At 43.6% G+C, this 23673-nt stretch overlaps 1 protein-coding gene across 4 annotated transcripts in view; it reads left to right on the forward strand.

The window, feature by feature from the left end:
• LOC129679227 (protein HIRA) overlaps nt 1-17187 on the forward strand; it is a 76625-nt gene extending 59438 nt beyond the window's left edge. For all 4 annotated transcript variants that reach the window (XM_055610197.1, XM_055610198.1, XM_055610199.1 and 1 more), the window contains 7 exons: nt 36-197; nt 518-576; nt 957-1062; nt 2979-3101; nt 3590-3753; nt 5250-5338; nt 16321-17187. In XM_055610197.1, the coding sequence (XP_055466172.1) occupies nt 36-197; nt 518-576; nt 957-1062; nt 2979-3101; nt 3590-3753; nt 5250-5338; nt 16321-16437 (820 nt within the window). In that variant the 3' untranslated portion in view covers nt 16438-17187. The remainder of the gene's footprint in view (nt 1-35; nt 198-517; nt 577-956; nt 1063-2978; nt 3102-3589; nt 3754-5249; nt 5339-16320) is intronic.
• The last annotated feature ends 6486 nt before the right edge of the window (nt 17188-23673 follow it).

Here is a 23673-nt window from a genome sequence, read left to right on the forward strand (position 1 = left end):
CCCCTGTGACGCCTTCCCCTCCTCTTCCCTTGCAGTGATGTGGTATGTGTTGCCTGTGAAAAGAGGATGCTGTCGGTGTTCTCTACCTGTGGTCGCCGTTTGCTCCCTCCCATCCTCCTTCCATCTCCAATCTCCACTTTGCACTGCACAGGCCCCTACGTCATGGCACTCACCGCTGCAGCCACACTGTCTGTCTGGTGAGAGGCAGGCACAGGCTGGGTCCTCCTAGCTATGGGGGGTCTGAGGAGGGGGAACCAACAAAGAAGTATCCAGTGGGCCCAAGGGCAGTTTTTATTCACTGGTAATGAGTGTCTTAGCAGAGGGTGGATACACTCCTGCGTCTCTCAGGGTGGGTGTGGGTGTTGAGAGTGGCCCAGTGGCTCTGCTGCCTGGTAGTTCTTTTGTAGATTTGGGCAGAGTGGGCTGGGGACATGTGCAGGGACCAGGGTGTTGAGCAGCGAAGACATTCGGATGCCTTTGACTTGGGTGTAGAGTAAGCTGTTCCCTGTCTCTATAGGGATGTTCACAGGCAGGTGGTTGTGGTGAAAGAAGAGTCTCTACACTCCATCTTGTCAGGTAAACTTATGGTGGGCACTCTTCTTCCCCTGGGGGCAGAGTCCCATGTCTGATACAGATAAGGTTCATGGACCCTTAGCCCATATAGAGAACCGGGCTTAGGGCACAGCTTGAGACTCACAGTGAGCAAGAGCTGTATTTACATAGCTGGGAGACATGCTTCTAGGCAGATGAATTAATGGTTCCCTAAGATGGGCAACAAAGGTCCTGGTGGATATCAGAAGGGCTTGGCTAAAGCACCAAGAAGCAGTATACAGGTTATGTAGCAGTAGTCCAGAGGCTTAGTGTTGGGATTGTGGGAGCCCGGGTTCAGATTTCTCCCATTAATGAATATGTATTCATACTTACTGATTAGAATTTATTGTTGTGATATCCCCCAGGAAGTGATATGACGGTGTCACAGATCTTGCTAACACAGCATGGTATCCCAGTGATGAACTTGTCTGATGGGAAAGCATACTGCTTTAATCCATCACTCTCCACATGGTAAGAAGATGCTTCTCTGTTCTGTTCCCTGGGAGTGTGTTTACACTGGACACAGGGCACAAGTGCTGGGTCCTGGTGGTCCGTCCTGCTTGGCCTTGCTTCTTTTGAGCTCTCACCGATTTCCTGTATATGCGCTATCATCCCATAGGATACTATGAATCTGGGCTTCCCTCCCTTCAGAGTCTGTGGGTAAGGGCACTAGCTTTCTATATTATTTCCTGGAGCCAGTTTTGTCAGAACAGATATTGAAAAATGTTTGTGACCCTTGATAGACTGGCCTCCTTAACCATCAACAACATGAGAATATCAGCTCCATGATAGACTTTTCAGTAGTCAATTCTCTGGGCTTAACTGGATCAAAATGGTCTTCCAGACTTACTGAGAAAATCAAGTTGGTGATGTGATTTCTACATTTCCTTTGACTAGGTTGGAATGGAGCCACTTTGTAAAATTTCTGTATACATTAGAGATTTTTTAAAAAATGTGTATAAATGTGTGTGTGTGTATATATATGTGTGTGCATTTGCATGTGTGGGGGTAGATAAGTGTCTAGGTATATGTACATGTGTGCATGTGCATGTGAAGGCTGATGTCTGGTGAGTTCCTCTATTGCTCTCCACCTGATTTACCAAGACAGTAGGTCTCATTCAACCTGGAACTTAGTAATTGGCTAGTCTAGCTAGGCCCCCTCCCCGCATCATCTGTCTCTGCTCTTGAACACTGCAATCATAGGCAGCTCATCTTCCTACCTGGCCTTATGTGGGTGCTAGAGATCCAAATATCAGTCCTCATGCTTAGGCAGCAAGTGCTTTATCCATTTTAGCCATCATCCTAGCCCACATAAGAGCATTTAATCCAGATATGAGCAGTATATGAGCTGTATGCTAGCCACTCCTTTAGAACCAAAGCATGCTGCCTTCTAGCTCCTTTTCTGTTAGGAGTTGCTGGGCATGAGTTCATGCTCAACACTGAGATTTTATTTTTCTGATAAAAAAAACCCCTGAATTTCTGCTAACTTCTTTCTCAGTTTGCAAATACTTTGTATTATGTGATTATAGTGATGCAGACAAGTTAATCATGTAAGAAAAGACAAGCCAGGTGTGGTGGGACATGCTTGTAACAATGGCACTTACTCAGGAAGTTGAGACAGAAGGATCCCAAGTTTGACTTTTCAGACTCAGAAAAAGGAGAAGATACCAACTTTTTATTTTGAAAATATTCATGGACATCCCTCTGTTTTATAAAGAATATTTTCTTAACAGTTATGTACAAGGTTCTAAGAAGGTGGGAGAACTGCCTTACCAGGAAAGTTAGAGGCACAGAAAATTTGGAGACCTGCTAGTACCCAGCAGATGGAGCATGGCCAGATCATACAGGGCCATGGCAGTCACAGCATTGTGTGAGCCAGGCATTCCTAATACATTTTATATACAGGGGTCCCTTAGACATCAAGCTACCAAGACTGAAGCTAAAATGTGAGACTCCTCTCATCAGCTTTTTTTTCCTTCAATCCAGAATCTTTTATTATTATTACTATTTATTACAATTTATTCACTTTGTAGCCCAGCTGTAGCACCCTTCCTCATCTCCTCCAGGTTCCATCCTCCCTCCCTCTTCTCCCCCTATGTCCCTTCCTTAGTCCACTGATAGGGGAGGACCTCCTCCCCTACTATCTGACCCTAGCCTACTAGGTCTCATCTGGACGGGCTGCATTGTGTTCCTCTGTCAGCCTTGTCTTAAAATAATCATTTCTCAGACTCACAACTAGTAAGCCTGCTAGTAGTGGACACCTGTTTTGGAGGACAGTGCGTCTCAGCTTCCGCTGGTGTGCTGCCAGTGTGTTGGGCATGGTTTGCTCCCCTGATCTTTTTGTCTTCTAGTTTTCCTGACATTTGCTTTTTCCTTTGCTTTCTCAGGAACCTAGTTTCTGACAAGCAAGATTCACTGGCTCAGTGTGCGGACTTCAGGAACAGTCTGCCATCCCAGGATGCCATGCTGTGTTCAGGACCGTTAGCCATAATTCAGGGCCGCACCTCCAAGTATGTGAGCTGATAGTCTTGGCACTGCCAGCACTGCTGTATTGGGAGGGACCTGGGTGTAGAGTCCGCTTGTCTGCTGTGTCCTAACTATAGCTCAGTGAGAGGGGTTGTCAGTTTTGACCTATGTCAGGTATGTCTCAGGGACTGCTAAAATCATATCAAAGGCCCAGGTGACAGTCAGTGAGGGTTCTAAAGGTCATAGATACCCATGTGGCACAGGGTTTGGGAGTGGATAGGGATAGGTCCCTGTCATTTCAGGGACCTAAACAGCAGGTGCTAAGCAGGACACTTCTGGAATGCCATGCTGTGGCCCAACTTGTGATAGGGATATAGAGTTGACAGGAATCTGATGGATGGGAGGCCTTGGTTAGCTTATTTGCTCTCCACCTTCCATCTCCTTTCTGGTACATTAAGGATACACGGAGCAGCCCCTCTATACCAATGTAGTGTATCCTGTCTTATTGTGTCTGCCTTGCTGGTTTTTACAGCTCTGGAAGGCAAGCTGCCCGGCTCTTCTCCGTGCCTCATGTGGTACAGCAGGAGACCACACTGGCCTACCTAGAGAACCAGGTTGCTGCGGCACTTACTCTGCAGTCAAGCCACGAGTACCGCCACTGGCTCCTCCTCTATGCTCGGTACCTTGTGAATGAAGGTAAGGTCACTCCAAAGAAGGGTGTCTGTTGATGATAGTTTTCTCCCTTCTCTGAGCCCCTTAAATGCTAGAAGATCCTGCATGCTCACCAGTGCCTCCCTGGGCCCTCCATTCTACACCCGTCCCACTAAGCTCTCAGGGTGCCTGTGCCATCAACAGTTCCACCCACAGAGAGCAAGGTGTGCTGGAAGAGGACAGTGCAATCATCTCCAGCCACTTCTCAGTCCTTGGTTGGCAAATTCTCATTCTGTCTTACCAACCTTTCTTCTTCCTTGAGCTTGGCTTCTAGTGTGTGGCATGGGACTGGCCCTTCCAAAGCTCTCCTGTGACCCACACAACCATAGCTCTGCTCTCAGAGCTTCTCCACAGACTTGCTTGTTCTTTGCTTTGTCCTTCATGATCTTTTTGATATGATTTAAATAAAATAATTTAAATATCTAAAACACAGAAAGATGTAGCAAGTGTCTATCTTTGCTTTGTCCTTCATGACCTTTTTGATATGATTTAGAGAAAATAAATTTAAATATTTAAAACACAGAAAGATGTAGCAAGTGTCTACAAGTGACTCACAGAGCTCATATCTCATGCTTATGTGACTCAGTGTGATGGTACGTGTTTGTTACCAAAGCCTTGTGTTCACGGTGGACTTTAACCTCTGTGCTCTCTGACTCTTTCTGTGTTTAGTGTGTGCTCACTGGCCTTCCTAAACATGTTGACCTCCCAGGTCCTCATACGTGGGCTATGTCAATCATGTCTTAGGTCATGTACCCTGTCCCCCAGAAATGGTTTGCTCCTTCCTGGGTGTTGAGCAGAACTTACCCTAATATATCACAGAGCTGCTGCCTCCTCCAGGCCCCTCACTTTTATGTGTCTATTCATTGTCCCTGGACAGCACACTAAGCCCAATCTTTTCCCCTTGTTGTCTTGGCTGTGAGAGGAGGAACCATGTGTTAAACCACATGAGACACTATTTACTTCTCAGATTCTTCAGATTCTAGCTCCATCCATTTCATTCTATCCAGTCCCTATGGCTTTAGCTGGCCAAACACTGCCTAGAGTCCTACCTCTAGATTTTTGGTTCACTGCCCCCACTGTGGTTGCCTGTGTCCCTTGATGCTGCTTACCATACTCAGTTATCATTCTGTAGTCAGCTTTCCAATCCATTCCCCTATTTTGAAGTTGACTCCCTACTTCTGACCTTCTTGTCTCTCAAACAGGTCCTTTTATCCCATTCCCTTTACCAGTTTCCCATGTTTTCCCACTATTTTTTATCAGAGAGGTGCCTGTGTCTTGCTTCCATGGGCCCAGCAGACAGGGAGGGTGCTGCATATCGTCCTGGGGCTGATGTGTGTGTGTGTGTGTGTGTGTGTGTGAGAGAGAGAGAGAGAGAGAGAGACAGAGTCAGTTTGGATATGCATGCAACTTAGCATATTCTTAATTTTCATTTCCTTTAATAATGTGTTTCTGTTTTTGTTGTTTTGTTTTTCTATGATTAGGATTTGAATATCGACTTCGAGAAATATGCAAGGACTTACTGGGTCCAGTTCACTGTTCGACTGGAAGCCAGTGGGAGTCAACAGTAGTGGTAGGTGCTTCTTTCATTCTTGCCACAAGAACTGTATCACATTTCATGCAGGTAGAATGTTAAAAATAGAATATTTCTGCTTATCTCAAAGAATGCTTTGAGACTTCTTGCCATGAGGCACCCAGCTGCCTACCTGAGCCACGGTGTCAGCGGGATACTGGCATAGTGTCACTGCGCACCCGCACAGGAGTTAGGTAGGCACTAGTCGCACCCATGCTGAGGGAAGAGTGAAGAAGGATGATGCCAGGAATAGTGACAAAGCAGAGGCAGATCTCCGTGAGTTCAAGGCCAACCTGGTTTACATCGAAAGTTCCAGAGCCGCTATGGCTACAGAGTGAGACCTACCTCTTTTTTTTTTTTTAAAGTCATGCCCTATCCTTGTGAGGACCAGTGTCTCTGGCAAGAGAGTGCACATCGGCATAGCTTGAGACTGAATTGGTCCAGAAGGGTGGCAAGGCTGCAGAGAAGGACATTGTAGATGAAACTCAAGGATGAAGATGAGGAGAAGCAGCCCTGCAGCCTTGGGCCAAACATTTTGGTGGAGGTAAAGAGGAAGGCAGAAAAGGCTTGCTGTACACGTGAGCTTACATTGACTGACCCACAGGAGACAGAGGAGAAAGTGGTGTGGGATATTGGGGAGACAGATGCAGAAAGTAGACATAAGCTCTCCTGAGGAGCCAGGAGTCGATGGTAAGTTGGATCAGTGCAGTGGTCATGGAGAGGGGCAAGGAGATAGATCCAGTGTGTTTTTAGTAGCAACAAGACTTGGTAGATAGGTGAGTTCTGTGGGAGGAAAAAGGATAATGAACTTTTCACCTTCATAGTTTTTGGCCTGACAAAGTTGGATTGGAGTGCCATTGACTGAATTGGAAAACCAGTTGGCAAAGGAAGGGAGAAACTGTGGATCCAAGAGTTAGCTCACAGCCAGCACCTGCTCTGACAGGTACATCCCAGGCATGATGCAGCCTCAGTGTACAAGGCGGACCTATTTTCCTTCTTGTGGAGAGGGACAGACTTATCATATATAGTATCTTGGGTGTTAGGAAAAAAAAAGGATAAAGACGTGAGGTAGGTAACAGCATTGATGGAATGTTATTTTGTACTGAGTAATCTAAAAGGCCCGACTTCCTGAAAAGATGAAACCCAGAAAAGGAGAGGCACAAAGTCATGCACATGTTTGAAGGAAAAATGTCCAAGCAGAGGGAAAAACAGGTGCAAATGTACTGATGTGGGAGAACATAGTGTGTTAGGGAACAGCTGTGCAGCGTAGTAATACTCATAGGCTTTGAAGGCATTGTGGGTACAGTGGCTGAGTCTTTATTTCAGTGGTACTTTCACTGCAGTACTTTCAGTTGGGTAATGAAATTCTGGGTTTAGAATCTTCTTTCTAAAGGCCCTGTTGATAATAGTCTTCCTCAGACTTCTAGCATTGAGGGTTATTGCTAGAAAATCTAGTATAATCTGATTTTCATGGCTTTGCACATACTTTTGAGATCCTGTCTTTAGGGTTTTTAGAGGGTACAAAAGTGTACATGGTTGCTGATCTAGCTAAGACTTCAAGGACTATATTGAGTAGTAGTGAAGAGATTAGACACTTAGGACTTGTTCTTGATCACACTGGGAATATTTTGAGCTTCTTTTCCATTTAGTATGATGTTGGCTAATGGTGTTTTGTACATAACCTTTAGTATGTTGAAATATGCTCCTTCTACTTTGATCATGTAGCCATGTTGGAGTTTGTCAGTCTTTTTCTATGTTTATAGAAATAATTTCTATCTTTAATCTATGTGATGGGTATATTTGTTGATATCTCTGCCTATCTGTAATGCCACCATCTTGGTCATGATGGATGTTCTTGGCATGAAATTGAATTTATTTTGCAAGTATTTCTTTGAGAAATTTTTCAACAGTTTTCATTGGGAGGATCTTGTTTAAATTTTTGTTGTTGTTGTTGTTATATCTTTACCTGGCTTAGGGTAAGCCAGGAAAAGAGTCTGGGAACTTCTTTTCCTATTTCGTGTAGTGATTTCAGTAGTGTTGGTGTCAGTCCTTCGGAGTTCTGGGACTGGGCCTTTTCAGTAGGAGACCATTACTGCTTCTGTTTTGCTGCTAGTTGTGGATCTTTTAAAGTTATTTACTTTGTCTTGGTTTAATTTTGTTAAGCTGTGTGCATTTAGGAATTAGTCTATTTCTTTTAGATTTTCTAATTTAGTGGAATAGATTTTTAAAATATGTCATTATTATTTTCTGAGTTTCATTTTTTCTGTTGTTTTGTCTCCCTTCTGATGTCCTAATTTGTTAATTTGGGTCTTCTTAGTTTTCGTTTGTTTTCTCATTGTCTTGTGGTATAGAGACCAAAAGATCACTGGGCAAGACCAAAATCCCAGTTGACAATCTATATTATGCTGGCTGGCAGCTGGTGACTGCCTGGAGAGAAAGACTTCTCACAGGCCAGCCTTGAATGCATTTTACAGAGAGCTTTTAAAGGCAAAGAATACATTCTGCATCCTGGTTGGCAGTTACAGGTGGAAGTAGAGCAAACCCTGGTATCCAGAGGCAGCAATACCCAAGTGCACCTAGGAACTCTTGAACCTGTTTCTTAGTTCTTGGGGTTGGGATCTGAAGGACGACAGCAATCTTTTGCCTTGCCACCCTGGTAGCCGAGATAGGTAGCCTCTGATGTACAAAGTTGGGCCTTCTTAGCTGACACTCTGTAGCTCAGGGTCTGTACCTGTTGTAGCAGTCCTTCAGTGGCCCTTAGACAATCTCTTTCAGGTTCAGAAGTTAGGAGGAGGTTGCCTACATACATTAAGAGTATGGTCCTGGGAAACCTGACGGAAGGTGAGGAGGTCAAGCATCTAATACCTCATCAAACAAGGTTGCAGAGTTTTAAATTCTTGGGGCAACTTGGTCCAGGTAAGTTGCCCGCTGTGTCATCACTCTGGGTCTGTCTATTCCAAAGCAAAGGTGCTTGACTCACCTCTGCTAATGGGAGGCTGAAGAGTGCATCTTTCAGTGTATACCTGTTTCTCTGGAGGAATCAGACTCATGAGAGTGTATGGGTTTGGGACCATGGGATGATGGTCTCGATCCTCTTATTTATTTTCCTCAGATCTTGGATGGGTCTACAGTCAGAGGTCCCAGGTTTCTTCACAGGCAGGAGAGATGTATTCCAGGGTGACTGGCAGGGCACTGGATGCCTCTCTCTCTAAGCCAGTCAATAGGGACTGCAATCCTCCTTTTGCTTCCAGGGTAATTGGGTATGTATTATTTAATCTGTGGTTTTGTTTGTTTGTTTTCTGAGACAGGATTTCTCTGTGTAGTCTAGGCTGTCCTGGACTCACTTTGTACACCAGGCTGGCTTCAGAACTCACTGAGATCCACCTGCCTCTTCCTCCCTGAGTGTTGGGATTACAGACATACTCCTGGTGGTATTATGTAATCTGGACAGGGATAGCTGAACTGGTTAGTTGAACAATTATAGGAAGTTGGTGTTGGGTGGGGTGGGGTAGTTTCTGCCTATACCTCTAGGAATATGTTACTGTATCTTTTGATTGAGGACAGGACTTTTAGCTAGGAGATACTCTTGGGTAAGACATCAAAATTTTGCTGGGTATCTGTAAGTCTAGCTGCATTTCATCAGAGAAGGTGGTAGTGGCTTTCAGTTTATGTAAAATGTCTCTTGATAACAGGTTAGGGACAGTCAGGTGAGCTCAAGAACTGCATACTGTTCCCTTTCCTAGGTTGATGGAAGAGGTGGTGGTCCAGGGGTAGTAGGCTGTTTTTTCTGTTGCCCTTGGACTGCTAACCTCTCCCCCCACCCTTTGTTTTTTTTTTTTTTTTTTGAGACAGGATTTCTGTGTTTAGCAGAACCCTGGCTGTCCTGGACTTGCTTTGTAAACCAGGTTAGCCTTGAACTCACAGAGATCCACCTCCCTCTGCCTTGCCGAGTGTTGGGATTATAGTGTGCCACTGCACCTGGCTGGACTGCAATCTTTTGATCAGTTAATTGGCCTAGGGCACCAAATATGTTGCCCCAGTACCAAGAAGTCAGTTGCTTTGGCCCCAAGTTAAAGTGCTAGCCTAGGGTCCTGGGGGCTTAAAAGTCAGGAGCTTGGGCTGGTCATTCTTTGTCTTCGTATTAGGGCACTTATCTTTCTAATGTCCTTCGTCCTTGCAGTAAGTTCATTGGTGACCTTTGTGTCTGTTGCGCTGGACTGGTTTATTATCTGGGTTTTCTCAGAGGACCACTGTTTAATTATTATGGCCTGATAAGTCTCTCGTTTCTCTGGCTCTTGATAGGTTCTTTGTTAACAACTTTTGAGCTACCTTCAACAGCAGGGACCTGTTTACACCTGCAAATCCCTCTAACTTTTGTAGTTTCTTTCTAATATCTGGAGCTAACTGGGTGGTAGGTGATGTTGAGTGCCTGCCCGTTCTCCAGTGCATTTGGACCTATGGACATACAGATACAGAGCAAACAATAACAATACGGGGACTATTTAAGGGTGGCTATCATGTACTCACACACCTGAACAGACCTGAGTAATCTGGTGACATCTCACACAGATGTCACCCTGACTGGCAGCTGCTAATCTGACCTTTCCTATGTGTCCAAGCAGAAGGCACCTTAGACTTATCTCTCCAAGTAACAAACCAGGTGACTCACCGAAGGAAATTTATACAGGGTTTTGAAATTTATTTATACAGGAGGTTCCTGGAGTGCTTCAAACTCTGTCAGCCATGTCTGCGCTGACACCTTGGGGTTGATCAAACTGGTGAAGGTTGTGAAAGAATTTTGGTGGGACCTCCAAATGTTAAGGGATAGCGACCCAAAGATCACTCAGGATAAACAGGGTCCGTAATGAGAGTCTGCATTAAGCCAGCCAACAGCTGATAAATGCATGGAGAGAAACACTTACCATAGAGCAGCCTAGAATGCATTTTACAGGGAACTTTTAAAGGCAAAGAACACAGAAAATTTATATCTTTGTGGGCAATTGCAAGGGAAAGTAAAGGCAGCAAGCAGTATAACAGAAGCCAAAAACATGCAGTTAGCTGTACCTGGGGCATTTTGACCCTGAGTTCTAGATCAAGGTTGAGTACTTTCCCATGGGACATTTCATGGTGGGGATAGAAAAGGTGGGGATCAGTTTCAAGTTAAATCAACGATGGCTCCAGCTGAGAAATTTTGGAGGAAACTTTGCCCAGTCATAGTTGTTATGAATTTGTTTAAAGGTTTGCCAATCTTATTAATTCTTTGAGAGAACCAGCTCTTCCTTTATTGGTTCTTTGGATTATATCTTTCTTTTTTTGTTTTCTTAATTTCACCTTTGCTTGTGATTATCTCTTTCTGTTCACTGTTTTTGTTTGTCCTTGCTTTTCCAAGACCTTAAGGAACAACATTAAGTTATTAATTTGAAGTCTTTCAAAAAAATTTTAAATGAGCTAAATTTTAAAAATTTTAAATGAGCACATGCTATAAATACATGAATATTAAAATAATGTCTACCCACATTCCATTCTTGGGGTCCACACACAACCCATGAAACTCCCTTGAGGTTTCCAGACCCCTATTGGAAGCTAAATCTTGATCAGGAAGAGGTCAGTTCACTATTCAGTACATGGGGGTTGCCACTGATGCAGAGTGACTGAGACAGGGCCAGAGAGATATTTCCGGGACCCCAAATATCCCACAGATACGGCTGGAGACATTCTGAGCTCCTGAGGACAAAGGCAAGCCTGGCCAATCCTCACCATCGATGTTCATGGGGGTTTCTGTAGTGCTTAGGATTCCTAGGGCTGAGTCCTTGCTAAGAGTCAGGCTCTCCTGGTGAGAGCCTCATTTCCAAGGGCCCTTTTTTGTTCCCACACTGGGTGCCGAGTAGTTCTGAAATACTGCCTGACAGTGTCCTGGGTGTCTCCATGCTGTGGTGGTCTAGGATGAAAATGGTGTGCTCTGTGGTGCCAGGCATGGCTTCCAAGACTCTCACGCAAGGATCTTGCACATATGTTGTCCTTTAGTCTTCTCTACAGCCCGGTGAAGTTGCTGTGATTAAATCCATTTTGCAGTTCACAAATCTGAAGCTTCGAACAGTGGAATAGCATGTGTGGGTCATGCCTACAAAGCTGGGCATCCTGGCCTTTAAGCTTAGACACTCCTCCTCACCCTGGCTGTAACTTGGGTTGTACAGTTTTTTCTTAGGTCTGCCTTCATTATGTCCTGTAAGTTTTGGTTTACTTGTCTTCTCTTAAATTTTGATTTCTTCCTTGACCCAATTATCATTCAGTAGTATATTGTTTGGTCTCTATACGTTTGTGTAATTTCTGTAGTTTGTATTGCTGTTGATACCTAGCTTTATTCTTTTGTGCTCAGAGAGAATGCAGGATGCTATTTAAGTTTTCTTATATTTGTTGAAACTTGCTTTATGTCCGAATAAGTGGTCTATTTTGGAGAAAATACCATGGGCTGCAAAGAAGAACATGTATTCTTTAGTGTTAGGGTGAAGTATTCTGTATATATATTAGGCCCATTGATTTCTGATGCCTTTTAGCCCCACTGCTTCTCTGTCTTGTTTTTGTCTTTTTGATCTGTCTGTTGTGGAGAGTAGGTTTTGATCTATTAGTATGTCTTCTATGACGTTGGGCGCCCGTGTGTTGTTTGATGTGCTTGTGTTTAGGATTGTAATATCCTCTTCGTGGATTGTCTCTCTTAATAAGAAGGTAGCGGTCCCTCTCATCTCTCTGACTAGCTTTGGTTTATAGTCTGTTTAGTCAGATAATTAGAATAGCTATGCCTGTTTGTTTCTTAGTTCTGTGTGGTTAGAACACCCAGTTTTAGTCTTTAATCCCGAAGTGATGTCTGTCATGATGGTGAGATATGTTTCTCTAAGGCAGCAAAAAGATGGATCCTGTTTTCTCACCTAATATCCTACTCTCTTTATATTGAGAAATTGAGGCCATTAATTTTCAGAGTTATTATTGGAAGATATGTATTCCTTTCTTTCTTTGTTTCTTTCTTTTTCTTTTTCTTTTTTGACCTCTTTTGATTAGCTTTCCTGGCATTATTTATTTATTCCCTGTGACTTGGGTGTGTTTGTTTAGCCTTCTTGTCAGATTCAAGTGTTCCTTCTGGTAGTTGGCTTAGTCAGCATAAATTCCTCCCATCTGATTTTATCATAGAAGATTTTATTTCTCCTTCAATATTTTGTAGATGGTTTTGCTGGCATTTTGCTGGGTCTGTATTGGCATTTGTGGTATTTTACAACTTGCAATACATAATTCTATTCCCTCTGGCTTTCAACATTTTCTGTTGAAGGTGTTATTCTGATGGGTCTTCGGTGATTTGACCTTTTCTCTTGTGGCTGTTAATTCTCTTTCTTTATTTTATGTTTTTATTGTTTTATCTATAATACATTGTGGGGATTTCTTCTTTTGGCTCTATCTGTTTAGATATCTGTAGGCTTCTTGTACCTACAGGTTCTACCCCTCGTCTACTGAGAATCATGTACCTTCACAGTCCTTCCCCTGCTGCCTTCTGGTGTTTCTCCATGGCTGATTTCCTCCTTGATTTCCACTGGCCAGCTGGCTGTTGAACTCAAGAGATCTTGGGATGTATAGTCAGGGGGGATGTTAAGTCAAGGGGTTTAGGGCCTCCCTGGGGGTGCTGAGCAGTGAGATCCCAGGCGAACAAGTGGCTCACAGGCTGGGAGGAAGCAGGCCTCGTCTGAGGGGTGGGTATGGAAGATCCAGAAGTAGCCAGGTTGCCTGGCAGCATTTGGAAGTGAAGTCTTGGAGGAACTCTTGGGCCAATGGAGTGAGGCAGAGTGATGGATGGTTTACCAGATGGGAAGTGGCAGAGTTTACCTGGTGGGCATGGGAGAGAGAACCTGGAATTGTTCAGGCCTACGAGGTAGACTGAAGCGGAGCCTACCTGGTAGGGGGAAGGCAAGCCCTAGAGGAGCTGAGAGGTATTTCATCCACATCCCCTCCCCACCCCTCATTAGTTTATTAGGTGTAATTGGAGCATGTGTGTTTGCATACACATGAGTTTCAAGTTTATATTTTGAGTTTATAACTTGCTATAATTAATCTCTTTATGAGATAGGCTGTTACTTCATCTATTATAAGACTCCTAAATTATTTTTGATGTTTTAGATTGTTCTAACATTTAATTTTGTTTGTTTCCTTCCTTCCTTCCTCCCTCCCTCCCTCCCTCCCTCCCTCCCTCCCTCCCTCCCTTCCTTCTTTTCTTCCTTTCTTTTTTGAGACAGTGTTTCTCTGTGTAACAGAGCCAGAGCCCTGGCTGCCCTTGCTTGCTTGCACATGTACACACATGAATGCTTGCCATATATGTGCAGGTGCCTGTGGAGGCCAGAGGCATTGAATCCTCTGGAGCTAGAGTTACAGATGGTTATAAGCACCCAGTAATCTGAAAGAACAGCAACCTCAGCCATCTGTCCAGCTCCCATTAGCCTACTTTTGCCAGGGAGAGTTTTTCTTCTCCTTCAGTTGTAACAGACAGTTTTGCAAAGGTATATTAGGCTGAGTTTGCATTGTGTTCTTTCAGAAATTGAGAGTTACATCTAACCCCTTCTGGCTCCTAACGTTTGTATTGAGAAGCGAGTAGTTGTTCTGGCCTGGCTTTACATGTGACTTAGCCCTTCTCTTTTGGAGCTCAAGGTACTCTTTCCTTGTTCCCCTATATATTTAGCTTTTTAACTGTGATGTGATTTTGTTTACTTGGTATTCTGTAAGTTTATTGTCTGAATGGTACTCTCCTTAAGTTTGGGAAATTTTCTGTTTTGAATCATTGCAAATATTATCTGTTCCTTTGGCTTGAAGCTCTTCTCTTTCTTATATGCTCATTATTCATAACTTTTGTTTGTTGCTTTTTTTCAGTGTCACAAAGATCTTTTTATTATCTCTAAGTATGCTTTAAAAATATATATATATTTTTTTGTTTGTGTTTGTTTTTGAGACAGGGTCTTACAAAGTAGCTCTTGCTGTCCTGGAACTCATTATGTAGACTAGGCTGGTCTCAACTCACAGAGATCCTTCTGCTGCCTCTGCTTCCTGGGATTAAAGGTGTATACCATTACGGTGGGTGGTGGCTTCTCCTCCTCCTCCTCATCTTTCTCCTTTTTGTCCTTTTTTTCCTTTTTCCTCTTCTCCTCCTTTTACTCCTCTTTATTCCCCTCCTTTTTTTCCCTTCTCCTCCTCCTTCTCCCCCTCCTTCTGGGCCTGAAATATGCAGTCCTCCTGCCCCCACCTTTCAAATGCTGAGATTACAGACATATCACCATGTGCAATTATATCTGTTGTTTTTATTTAGCTTATCTGCCAGTACTTTTGTTTTCTACATGGAATAAGAAATCAAATCACCTTAAATTAGCATTTTCTATTTTCTAGTACCATGCTGTTCTCACCTCTCTTAATGTTTTTTGCCAAGCACTTTAGTACAATTTTGAAATCTTTTAATAGAATAAATTGTACATTTTTTAAAATTATTTAATGTCCCTTGCTTTTCTGAATTAAACCCAACTTGGTTATAGTTTTCATTTAAAAAGATTGTTAATTATAAGGGATTTGTGCATGTGGTTTCATGGTGACATCCATCAGTTACAGAATCTGTTTCATTTCTACACTGCTGTTATTTAGTTTAAGGCTGGCCTGGTAGATTTGGTAGATTTGGGTTGTTTCTTTTTTGCTAAGTTTGTGTAGGTTGGAAAATCCCGATTTTTGGGTATTCCTTAGAGGACATTTTACAAACCTGGTACTTTGATAAGAGTTTCTTTCAGAGTGAAGCATGTTACTAACAAGCTCTTGACCCAGCACCTTGTTAATTTTCATAGCACCCTTTTTCATCTTTAGCTTCCAATTTCCTTTGTCCATGGTTATGTATTGTTGTCCTTTGCAGACTGCTGGATATGGAGCCTGGAGTCTTGTACATTCAGTGGAAATGCTTTTTCACTGAGCCTGCTTCCTGATCCTATGAATACTATATAACTCACTCATATTTTAAATAGAATTTTGGGTATATTTAAAGAAATCTAGATTGTAGGGTTGAGGCTGTAGCACTGGTATCATGGTAAATCCCAGTGCATAGGTGACAGAAGCAAGAGGACTCATACGTTTAAGGTCATCCTTGGCAAAATAGGGAGTTTAAGGCTAGCTTGATTGTATGACACTTTGTTTCAAAAATAAAATTGAGAATATGTTGTGATTTTCTTTTTATATGTATGTGCTGGGGATTGAACCAGGAACCCAAGGAACCCAAATACTCTGGTGTGTCCTTCACCTACCACCAGCCATTACTCAAGCAGCTTCTCCTCCTTCTGTCCTATCAGCTAGGACAGTTCCTGTATCTTGAGTTGCCTCCCTGATCTGACCTGGCCTCAGGCAGCTCCCATTCTCTGCTTAGTTCTAGGCCTCCTCTATCCTTGGCTTATGCCTTCTGCCTGACTGGTTTCTGTTTGATACAGTTGTTTAGACTTACTTTGTGGCCTGTGAGGCAGAGAGCGTGCCTAGTAATGACTGCTGCAGACTGGCAGCAGGATCAAGGGAAGAGAAACAGGAAGAACACCAGAAGCCATCACTACCCCTAGGTGCCTTATTAACCCAGGATTACCCTGCAATGCCTGGAATAAGAAAACATCAGTTTGAGGAGCAGCCTAGCTGCTCTCAATCCTGCTATGATACTTGTTTCACCCTATAAGGTTAAATCTCCAAGAACCCCACCTAGGAAGTGCAAGGTTAGTAGTGACTGTGTTGGCAAATGTAGGTCAGGATTGGACAGAGGCTGGTCTTTCCTCCGTCCCTGTACCACAAGGTAGCCACCCTTTCCTCATGCATACTCCTCTGATCCTGCCTTTTAGCTCTCTTCATCTCATCAATTGTGGAGTCTCTGCCAAGCCAGGAAAGGCCCCATTGGTCTGGACCTCCTCAGACACATCCCTCAGCTGTTACTCTTGTGTCCACAGGGTCTGCGGAAGAGGGAGCTGTTGAAGGAACTGCTGCCAGTCATCGGACAGAATCTTCGATTCCAGCGCCTCTTTACTGAGTGCCAGGAACAGTTGGACATCCTGAGAGACAAGTAGCCTGCCCTGGCTTGCCCCAGCTGCAGCAAGGGCAGGGCCACACTCTTGCCACTGGCAGGGGCCCGGAGCTAGCCCCCACCTGTCAGGGCGGTAGTGGGAAGAGACCTTGGCAGAGGTGTGTGATCCTGCACCAGCACCAGCCCAGTTTCCTGGGCGGACATGCCCTATGTCCCAGGCCTGGGATGACTCCAAAAGGGGGCAGCTTGTCCCTTCAGACAGTCCCAGCTGTGGACCTGGGACTGGGACAGTGCCTCTGCCTTGCCGCCCTGGGGCCAGCAGGGATCTTCTGAGCCTGTCTCCAGCTCAGCCCCAAGGTAGACACTGGCTCCTGCCACTGCAGGTGCTGTGCTGCTTCAGCTATGACGAATGAGCCATTTGTGAGAGCAAGAGCCTGGGAGCGCTAGGGATTATGCAGTCAGCAGACGGATTTGAAGCCTGTGTAAAAGCAAAGCTGTTCTGACACATGGACTATTTTTGTACTAGAATTTGCTAACTTGGAATATGGAGTTTCTTTTGGTCGATCAGGATATCCCTATAAGTTACTTGGACGTTGGTCACTTGTAGGAAATTTAAACTCTAATTATGACAGCTACACTGAAAAAATAATTGTACTGAAATTAACTTGTCTATCTTCATTTGGTTTAATTTTTAAATGTTTGTAAAAAGAGACACTTTGTGTGTGGGGGGAGGGATGGGACAAGGGGAGGGCAATTTCTTTTCTAAGTGTAAAATAAATGAACATGCATTGGATACCAAACTGCCTTTCTTGTCTTTTCCTTCTGATGTTCTGTCCTCCCTCACCCCAAGTCTCTTTCCTGCCGTGGCAGTGGCAACATTGGAGCCTGAAAGAATCTTCCAGTGTCATCTTCTTCCTGCCCTTTTCTCCCTGTAGAAGTTCATCTTTGGTGTGTGTGAGTTAGCTGCTACACAGCAAAACCTCAGGCTTGCCATTGCAGGCCACATGGCACATGTCATCCCACAGGTGAGGCATTATGACCCTCGGTGTCTCAACTATTGTGATCATTCTCAGCTTCAGCTAAAAGACAGTTTTAGAATCCCAAAGAATTATTAGAAGCCTGCTGTGGTAACAAATGCCCCTAACATTAGTATTTGGGAGGCTGAGGAGGACTGAACACGCATTCATTGCCAGCCTAGGCAATGTAGAAACACTTTGTCTTTAAAAAAAAAAAAAAAAAAGAAAGAAAGAAAGAAAAAGGAATCATTTTTCAGGAAGATGCAATTTTTTTCAGAAAGTAAGCAAGAGGGTAATCAACAAGCATAGGTGAGGTCTGAGAGTGCGCACAGCCACCTCTGTTACACCTGGACCCGTCATGGATACTCTGTTTGAGTCAGGAGCCCTAGACTTTGAATCTAAAGGCCTGAGAAACTGGCCTCCCTACCTTGACTTCTTCCCACTCGTTTTCTTATGCCATTTACCTAGATAAGACCGTGGAACACATGGCATGAAGAGCCAGGCTGTAAGTGGAGACTTTAATTCACAAAGTAAATAGCCAAGGACTCTGTCAGGCAGCTCCCCTCAAATGTAGCAAGATATTCACAAAGATGTCCTTGGGACTAGTAGTCCCGCCTGAGATGCAAGCCTGTCACCTAGGCCTTCCTTTTTCTAATTTGGCTCTCAAACAGAGGTGAGGGTACGATCATGCATATGGTTATGAGAACCTGAGTCATGTGGGCAGAGTCCTGGCAACTAGAAACCACTCTTTCAAAGGAAACATTAGCAATTGTTTCTGTTCTTTACTTGTCTGTGTGTGTGTGTGTGTTTTTTTTTTTGTTTTTGTGTGTGTGTGTGTGTGTGTGTGTGTGTGTGTGTGTATACCATAGTGCTTCTGCAGGTCAGAGGACAACTTTGGGTGTCTTTTTCTCTCTACGTAAGCTCTGGGGATTGAACACAGGTCATCAGGCTCGGTGGCAGCTACTTTGCCACAGTCTAGCAAATCTATTTTTTACTACCACTTATTAACGGGAAAGTCCATGGACTACTCTTAACAGTCAAATGGAGTAACACAGACCAATTTACTCTCTTGCCTGAGGGAAGCAATGAACCAGTCAATATTCATAAGGCAATGCCTTCAAGACACTGGGTATGAGAAAAAGATGGTGGTTAGAGTGTTGCTCTGGTAGTGCAAGGCCCTGAGTTTGATCTTAAGCATCACATACACAAAGGATGGAAATGCTGAGCCCGAATGTGCTGAACTTAACTTGGAGAGAGTAAGGGAGGTGGAACATGGGACCACCTGAATTGAGGAAATACAGTGGAGAGGACAGCTGGAGTTAATAGAGCAGAACACCAGAAATGAAAGAGCTAGATGGAAAGCCAGAGAGGTCAGGAACCCCTTGAGCATTCAGGTGAGTACTGCCTAGTGCATACATGTGAGGAAGCTTCCATGCAGGAAGACCGCTGTACCAAGCAACGATCTGTGGGAGGAATGGAGTGAAAATTGCCTGGCTTTCAGTTGGGAAAAGTGCCTTGTCCTAGTTACCAGACTAAAACTCACACCTCACAGGCATGGACTAGCTACTCAGCAAGACACAGCTCAGTAATGGAGAATAATTGGCATGCTACTAGTATCCAGCCAATTAAAACAACAACAACAAAAACAAGACTAGAAAGGATCCAAGTACAATGCAAAGCAAAGTTCAAGAGGACTACAAATGCAAGTAGACCAAGGTCACATGACAACTGGCAAAGAAGAAGGATGATGCTTGGAAAAGAGAAGAATAATTTGGCCTAGGACTTAACACCAGTAGAGAGCTGGCAGAAAAATATTAAGGCAATTATAATCTTTTTTTTTTAATTTTATTTTTTTCTTATCAGTTACATTTTATTAACTCTGTATCCCAGCTGTGTCCCGATTCCTCATTCCCTCCCAGTCCCTCCCTCCCTCCCTCATCTCCACTGTGCCCCTTGCCAAGTCCACTGATAGGGGGGACCTCCTCCCCATTCATCTGATCCTGTTTTATCAGGTATCATCAGGACTGGCTGCAAAGCTCTCCTCTGTGGCCTAACAGGACTTCTCCTCCCTTGGCGGGTGGGGAGGCCAAAGAGCCAGTCATTGAGTTCCTGTTAGAAATAGTCCTTGTTCTCCTCACTATGGGAAACCAGTTGGTTACTGAGCTACCACAGGCTACATCTGAGCAGAGGTTCTAGGTTACATTCATACATGGTCCTTGGTTGCATGTCAGTCTCAGAAAAGACCCTGTGCCCAGATATATTTGGTCCTTGTGGAGCTCCTATCCTTTCCTCATCAGACTAACTCCCCTTCTTTCTTATGATTCCCTGTACTCTGCCGAAGGTTTGGTCATGAGTCTTTGCTTTGAAAACACTGCTAGTTAGAGTCTTTCAAATGCACTCAGTAGACTCCTGTCAATGTTCGATGTGCATCCCCTCTGTCTTTCAACACCAGGATTGATAATCTTACCCCATGTCCGCTCTCTTGATTATCTTTTTTTAGGTGTATAGATTTCATTATGTTTATCATATCTTATAGGTCTATATAAGTGAGTATATACCGTGTTTGTCTTTCTCCTTCTGGGATATTTCACTCAGGATGATCTTTTCTAGATCCCACCATTTACCTGCAAATTTCATGATTTCCTCCTTTTTGAGTGCTGAGTAGTATTCCATTGTGTAAAAATACCACAATTTCTGTACCCATTCCTCCGTTGATGGACATCTGGGTTGTTTTCAGGTTCTGGCTATTACAAATAAAGCTGCTATAAACATGTTTGAGCAAATATCCCTTTTGTGTACTTGAGCAAACTTTGGGTATAATTATAATCTTTTAATATTAAAAAGGTTAAGTAGGCATGGGCATGCAGCTCAGTTGGTAGAATATTTGCCTGGAATGCACAAAGCCCTTGGATTTAGTCTCTTGGCACCATGTAAACTGGGCAGAGTGGCACACACCTGTAATTCTAGTGCATGGGAGGTAGAGGCAAGGGGATCAGATGTTCATGGTCATCCTTGGCTTCATAGCAAGTTTGAGGCAAGCCTGAGCTGCAGGAAACCCCAATCTCAAAACAAAATGGAAGAAAGGAAGAAAGAGAGAGAATGAAAGAAAAAGAAACAAAGCAAAAATGGAAGATTGGCCATATGGTATGTTGCAATTTTAAAGTTAAATTCAGGAAGTAAACAACTTGAAAGCTTCAAGAAATTTCTGAAACCCATCAGATGCAGTAACCTCACCCCTAAACTTACAGAAACAGCAAGTAGTGCTAAAAGGCACTCTCAGACCAGACCAGCTGTCTGCAAGAGACACTCTCCAGTCCCTTGAACTTTTCTGTAGGTTGTGCAGTGTACTTCAGGTTTCCAACTTTTGTGAGCTGTTCACCATGTTCAGGTAAGCTTTGATGATGCCTTTCTGTCTAAAACCTGTAGACTGGGATGTAGCTCAGTTTAGCTACCATGCACAAAGCCCTGGGTTCCATTCCCAGTACCATATAGTCAAGTGTGGTGGCCCATCTTGTCCTCCTAGTACTTAGGAGGAGGCAGAATGATCAGAAGTTTAAGGACATCTTTAGCTACCTAGGAAGTTCCAGGCCAGGCTGGAGTATAGGAGATACTTTGGTTTTTTCTAGCATAACATTTTTAATTGATCATTTGTGAATTTTACATAAAACATATCGATCACACCTACTTCTCACTTTTTCCAGGTCTGCCTCCCTACCCTTGTGACCTCCTTCACCAAACAAAACAAAACAAAACAACCCACCTCCACAACAAAAGAAAACAAAAGCAACAAAAAACCAAGTCCAAGCATTGCCCATATCCTCAGTGGAGCATGGTCATACTCCCGGTGGCCACACTGTTAGGAAACTGAGCCTTTTCCTACCTGCATCCCTCACACTTATGCACAGAAGCCAGCAATCGTACAGAGCCACCCTTCAGCATCCCTATCACAATTCATGAGACTTTGATAGCTGGCTTCCTGACTAGGCTGTTACTTCTTGGGGCTGGAGGCTGGGGTAGATGTTGTTACAGAAACCTTCCATGCCCCTCTTTCTCAACTATGAGTCTGCAGTAATTGATGCCACTGCAAGAGTAGCTTCCTTGCATGAATCATGGACTTCCACATGGTTTCTGGCAACAGTACCTACCACACAGAACTCACATAATCTCCAGCATCAGCATGTGCTTCAGTATGGTTTCCAGTGGCATTACAGACCATAGACATCAACACAACCCTCTGCTCAGCACAGACCATGGGCATCAACATAGCCCCTGGGGCAACATGACACTTTTTTTGTTTGTTTTGTTTGTTTGTTTTAAATCTATATACTGTATCTGTGTAGTCCTTACAGAACCTCTCTGCATAGATTTTCCTACTTTGGATCTTTCATGTAAATGGAATCACAGGGAATGTATTTTCTGACTGGCATCTTTCACTTGGCACAGTGCTTATATATTCATTTACATTATATCATATACTTCTTTAATGGCTAAATAATATTTGATCGAATGGAAATTCTCCATTTTGCTTTTTAAAATTATGTGTGGATAGACACTAGGGTTTCTTCACGTAGTCCTGGCTGTCCTGGAAGTTGCTCTGTAGACTAGGCTGGCCTCAAATTCACAAAGATCCACCTGCCTCTGCCTCCCAAGTGCTGGAATTAAAGGCAAGTTGGCACCACCACCTGGGTTTTTTTTTTTTTTTTTTGTACATTGATGTTTTGCCTGAATGTGTGTCAGAATGAAGGTATCATATCCCCAAGAACTGGAGTTACAGACAGTTGTGAGCTGCCATGTGGGTGCTGGGAATTGAACCCAGGTCCTCTGGAAGAGCAGCAAGTCCTTTTACTCGCTCAGCCATTTCTCCAGCCACCCCTCCTTTTTTTTTTTTTTTTTTCTTCTTTCTCATAAAAGCAGAAGTAAAGGCCTTTCTGCACAGGGGTTTGGGGCATTTATAGGGAAGAAAAGGGACTTTTCTAGGCTGTTACTTCTTTGGGATGTTCCTTTGGGATATAAGTTCCCATGCACAGGTCAGTTCCCCTGCAGGCTCAAAGCAGTGAGTGCTAACAGAGGGTGGCACAAGACAGGTCAGCAGAAGCTTTCTGGATCCTACAGTCTTACCAGTCAACTCTGCTCTCTGGAGTTTCTCAGCCTGTCTGAGGCTTGTAGGCCACTAACTGTTCCAGGCTTTCCTAGAGGACAGATAAAAAGAAATGGGGCAAGATGTTTTTTCATTGGCTGTTTTCTGCAGGAAGGGAATGATGGAGAGGGACTAGGCTCTGTCCCCAGGACCTGAGGGAGCACAGGTTGTGTGGACTTCACGTAGCAGAAGGAGAGAGCAGCTGCCTTGGATCTTGCATCTGCTGTCATGTGCTCTTGGGGAAACCTTTGAAAAGTGAACTAGATAGGGAATTATCATGTGTGAAATGGGGCCACCAATTAGAGGACCTAGTTGGGGTTCTTGTGTGGGAAGAAGGTTGTATCTGTACCTGTAACATACAAAAAGCTGGACTGTTAGTGTAGGTAAGAGGAAGAGAACATGCAAGAAAGCTATCCAAAACATTTTTGTCAGACTGTCATAAACTTTAGCAAGACTGATGATTTCCCAGCCCACCATTGCCCATTATAAGATGGAAGGCCATTGGTTTGGTGGAGGAGTTTTGTTTTTTGTTTTCTTTCTTTCTTTCTTTCTTTCTTTCTTTCTTTCTTTCTTTCTTTCTTTCTTTCTTTCTTTCTTTCTTTATTTCTTTTTTAATTGGTCTGCTTTTGTTCAGAATCAGCCATTAGGTCTTCTCTATTGCAACCTGCCTGGAACATTAAGAGACCAAGTTAATGAGGAAGCCTTTTGACATCATGATTAACATACATTTCGTTTAGTAAGGTAAACTGTAATCATACAATTGGCTGTGCCCTGTATTCCTAAATGATTTCCCAGACCTGTGAGCTTGATGACAGTGTCCTTTAATGAAGGAACAGGGTGGTTAGGGTGCAGAAGAACACACTGCAAAGAGATAGTGTTCCACAGTTGGTAAATATGGCTTTTGGACTTAGCCTCTGTATTTAAGAAGATAAGCTAGATTTTCTCATCTGTGGATAGGCACTGCAGTGTTGGAGCAAGCCAAAGTCTTGTCCTGTATCTGGGATGCATATCTATCTATCTATGTATCTATCTATGTATCTATCTATGTATCTATCTATGTATCTATCTATGTATCTATCTATGTATCTATCTATGTATCTATCTATGTATCTATCTATGTATCTAT

This window comes from Psammomys obesus, unplaced genomic scaffold, assembly GCF_907164565.1.
Source record: "Psammomys obesus unplaced genomic scaffold, mPsaObe1.curated_primary_1811, whole genome shotgun sequence".
Classification (NCBI taxonomy): Eukaryota; Metazoa; Chordata; class Mammalia; order Rodentia; family Muridae; genus Psammomys; species Psammomys obesus.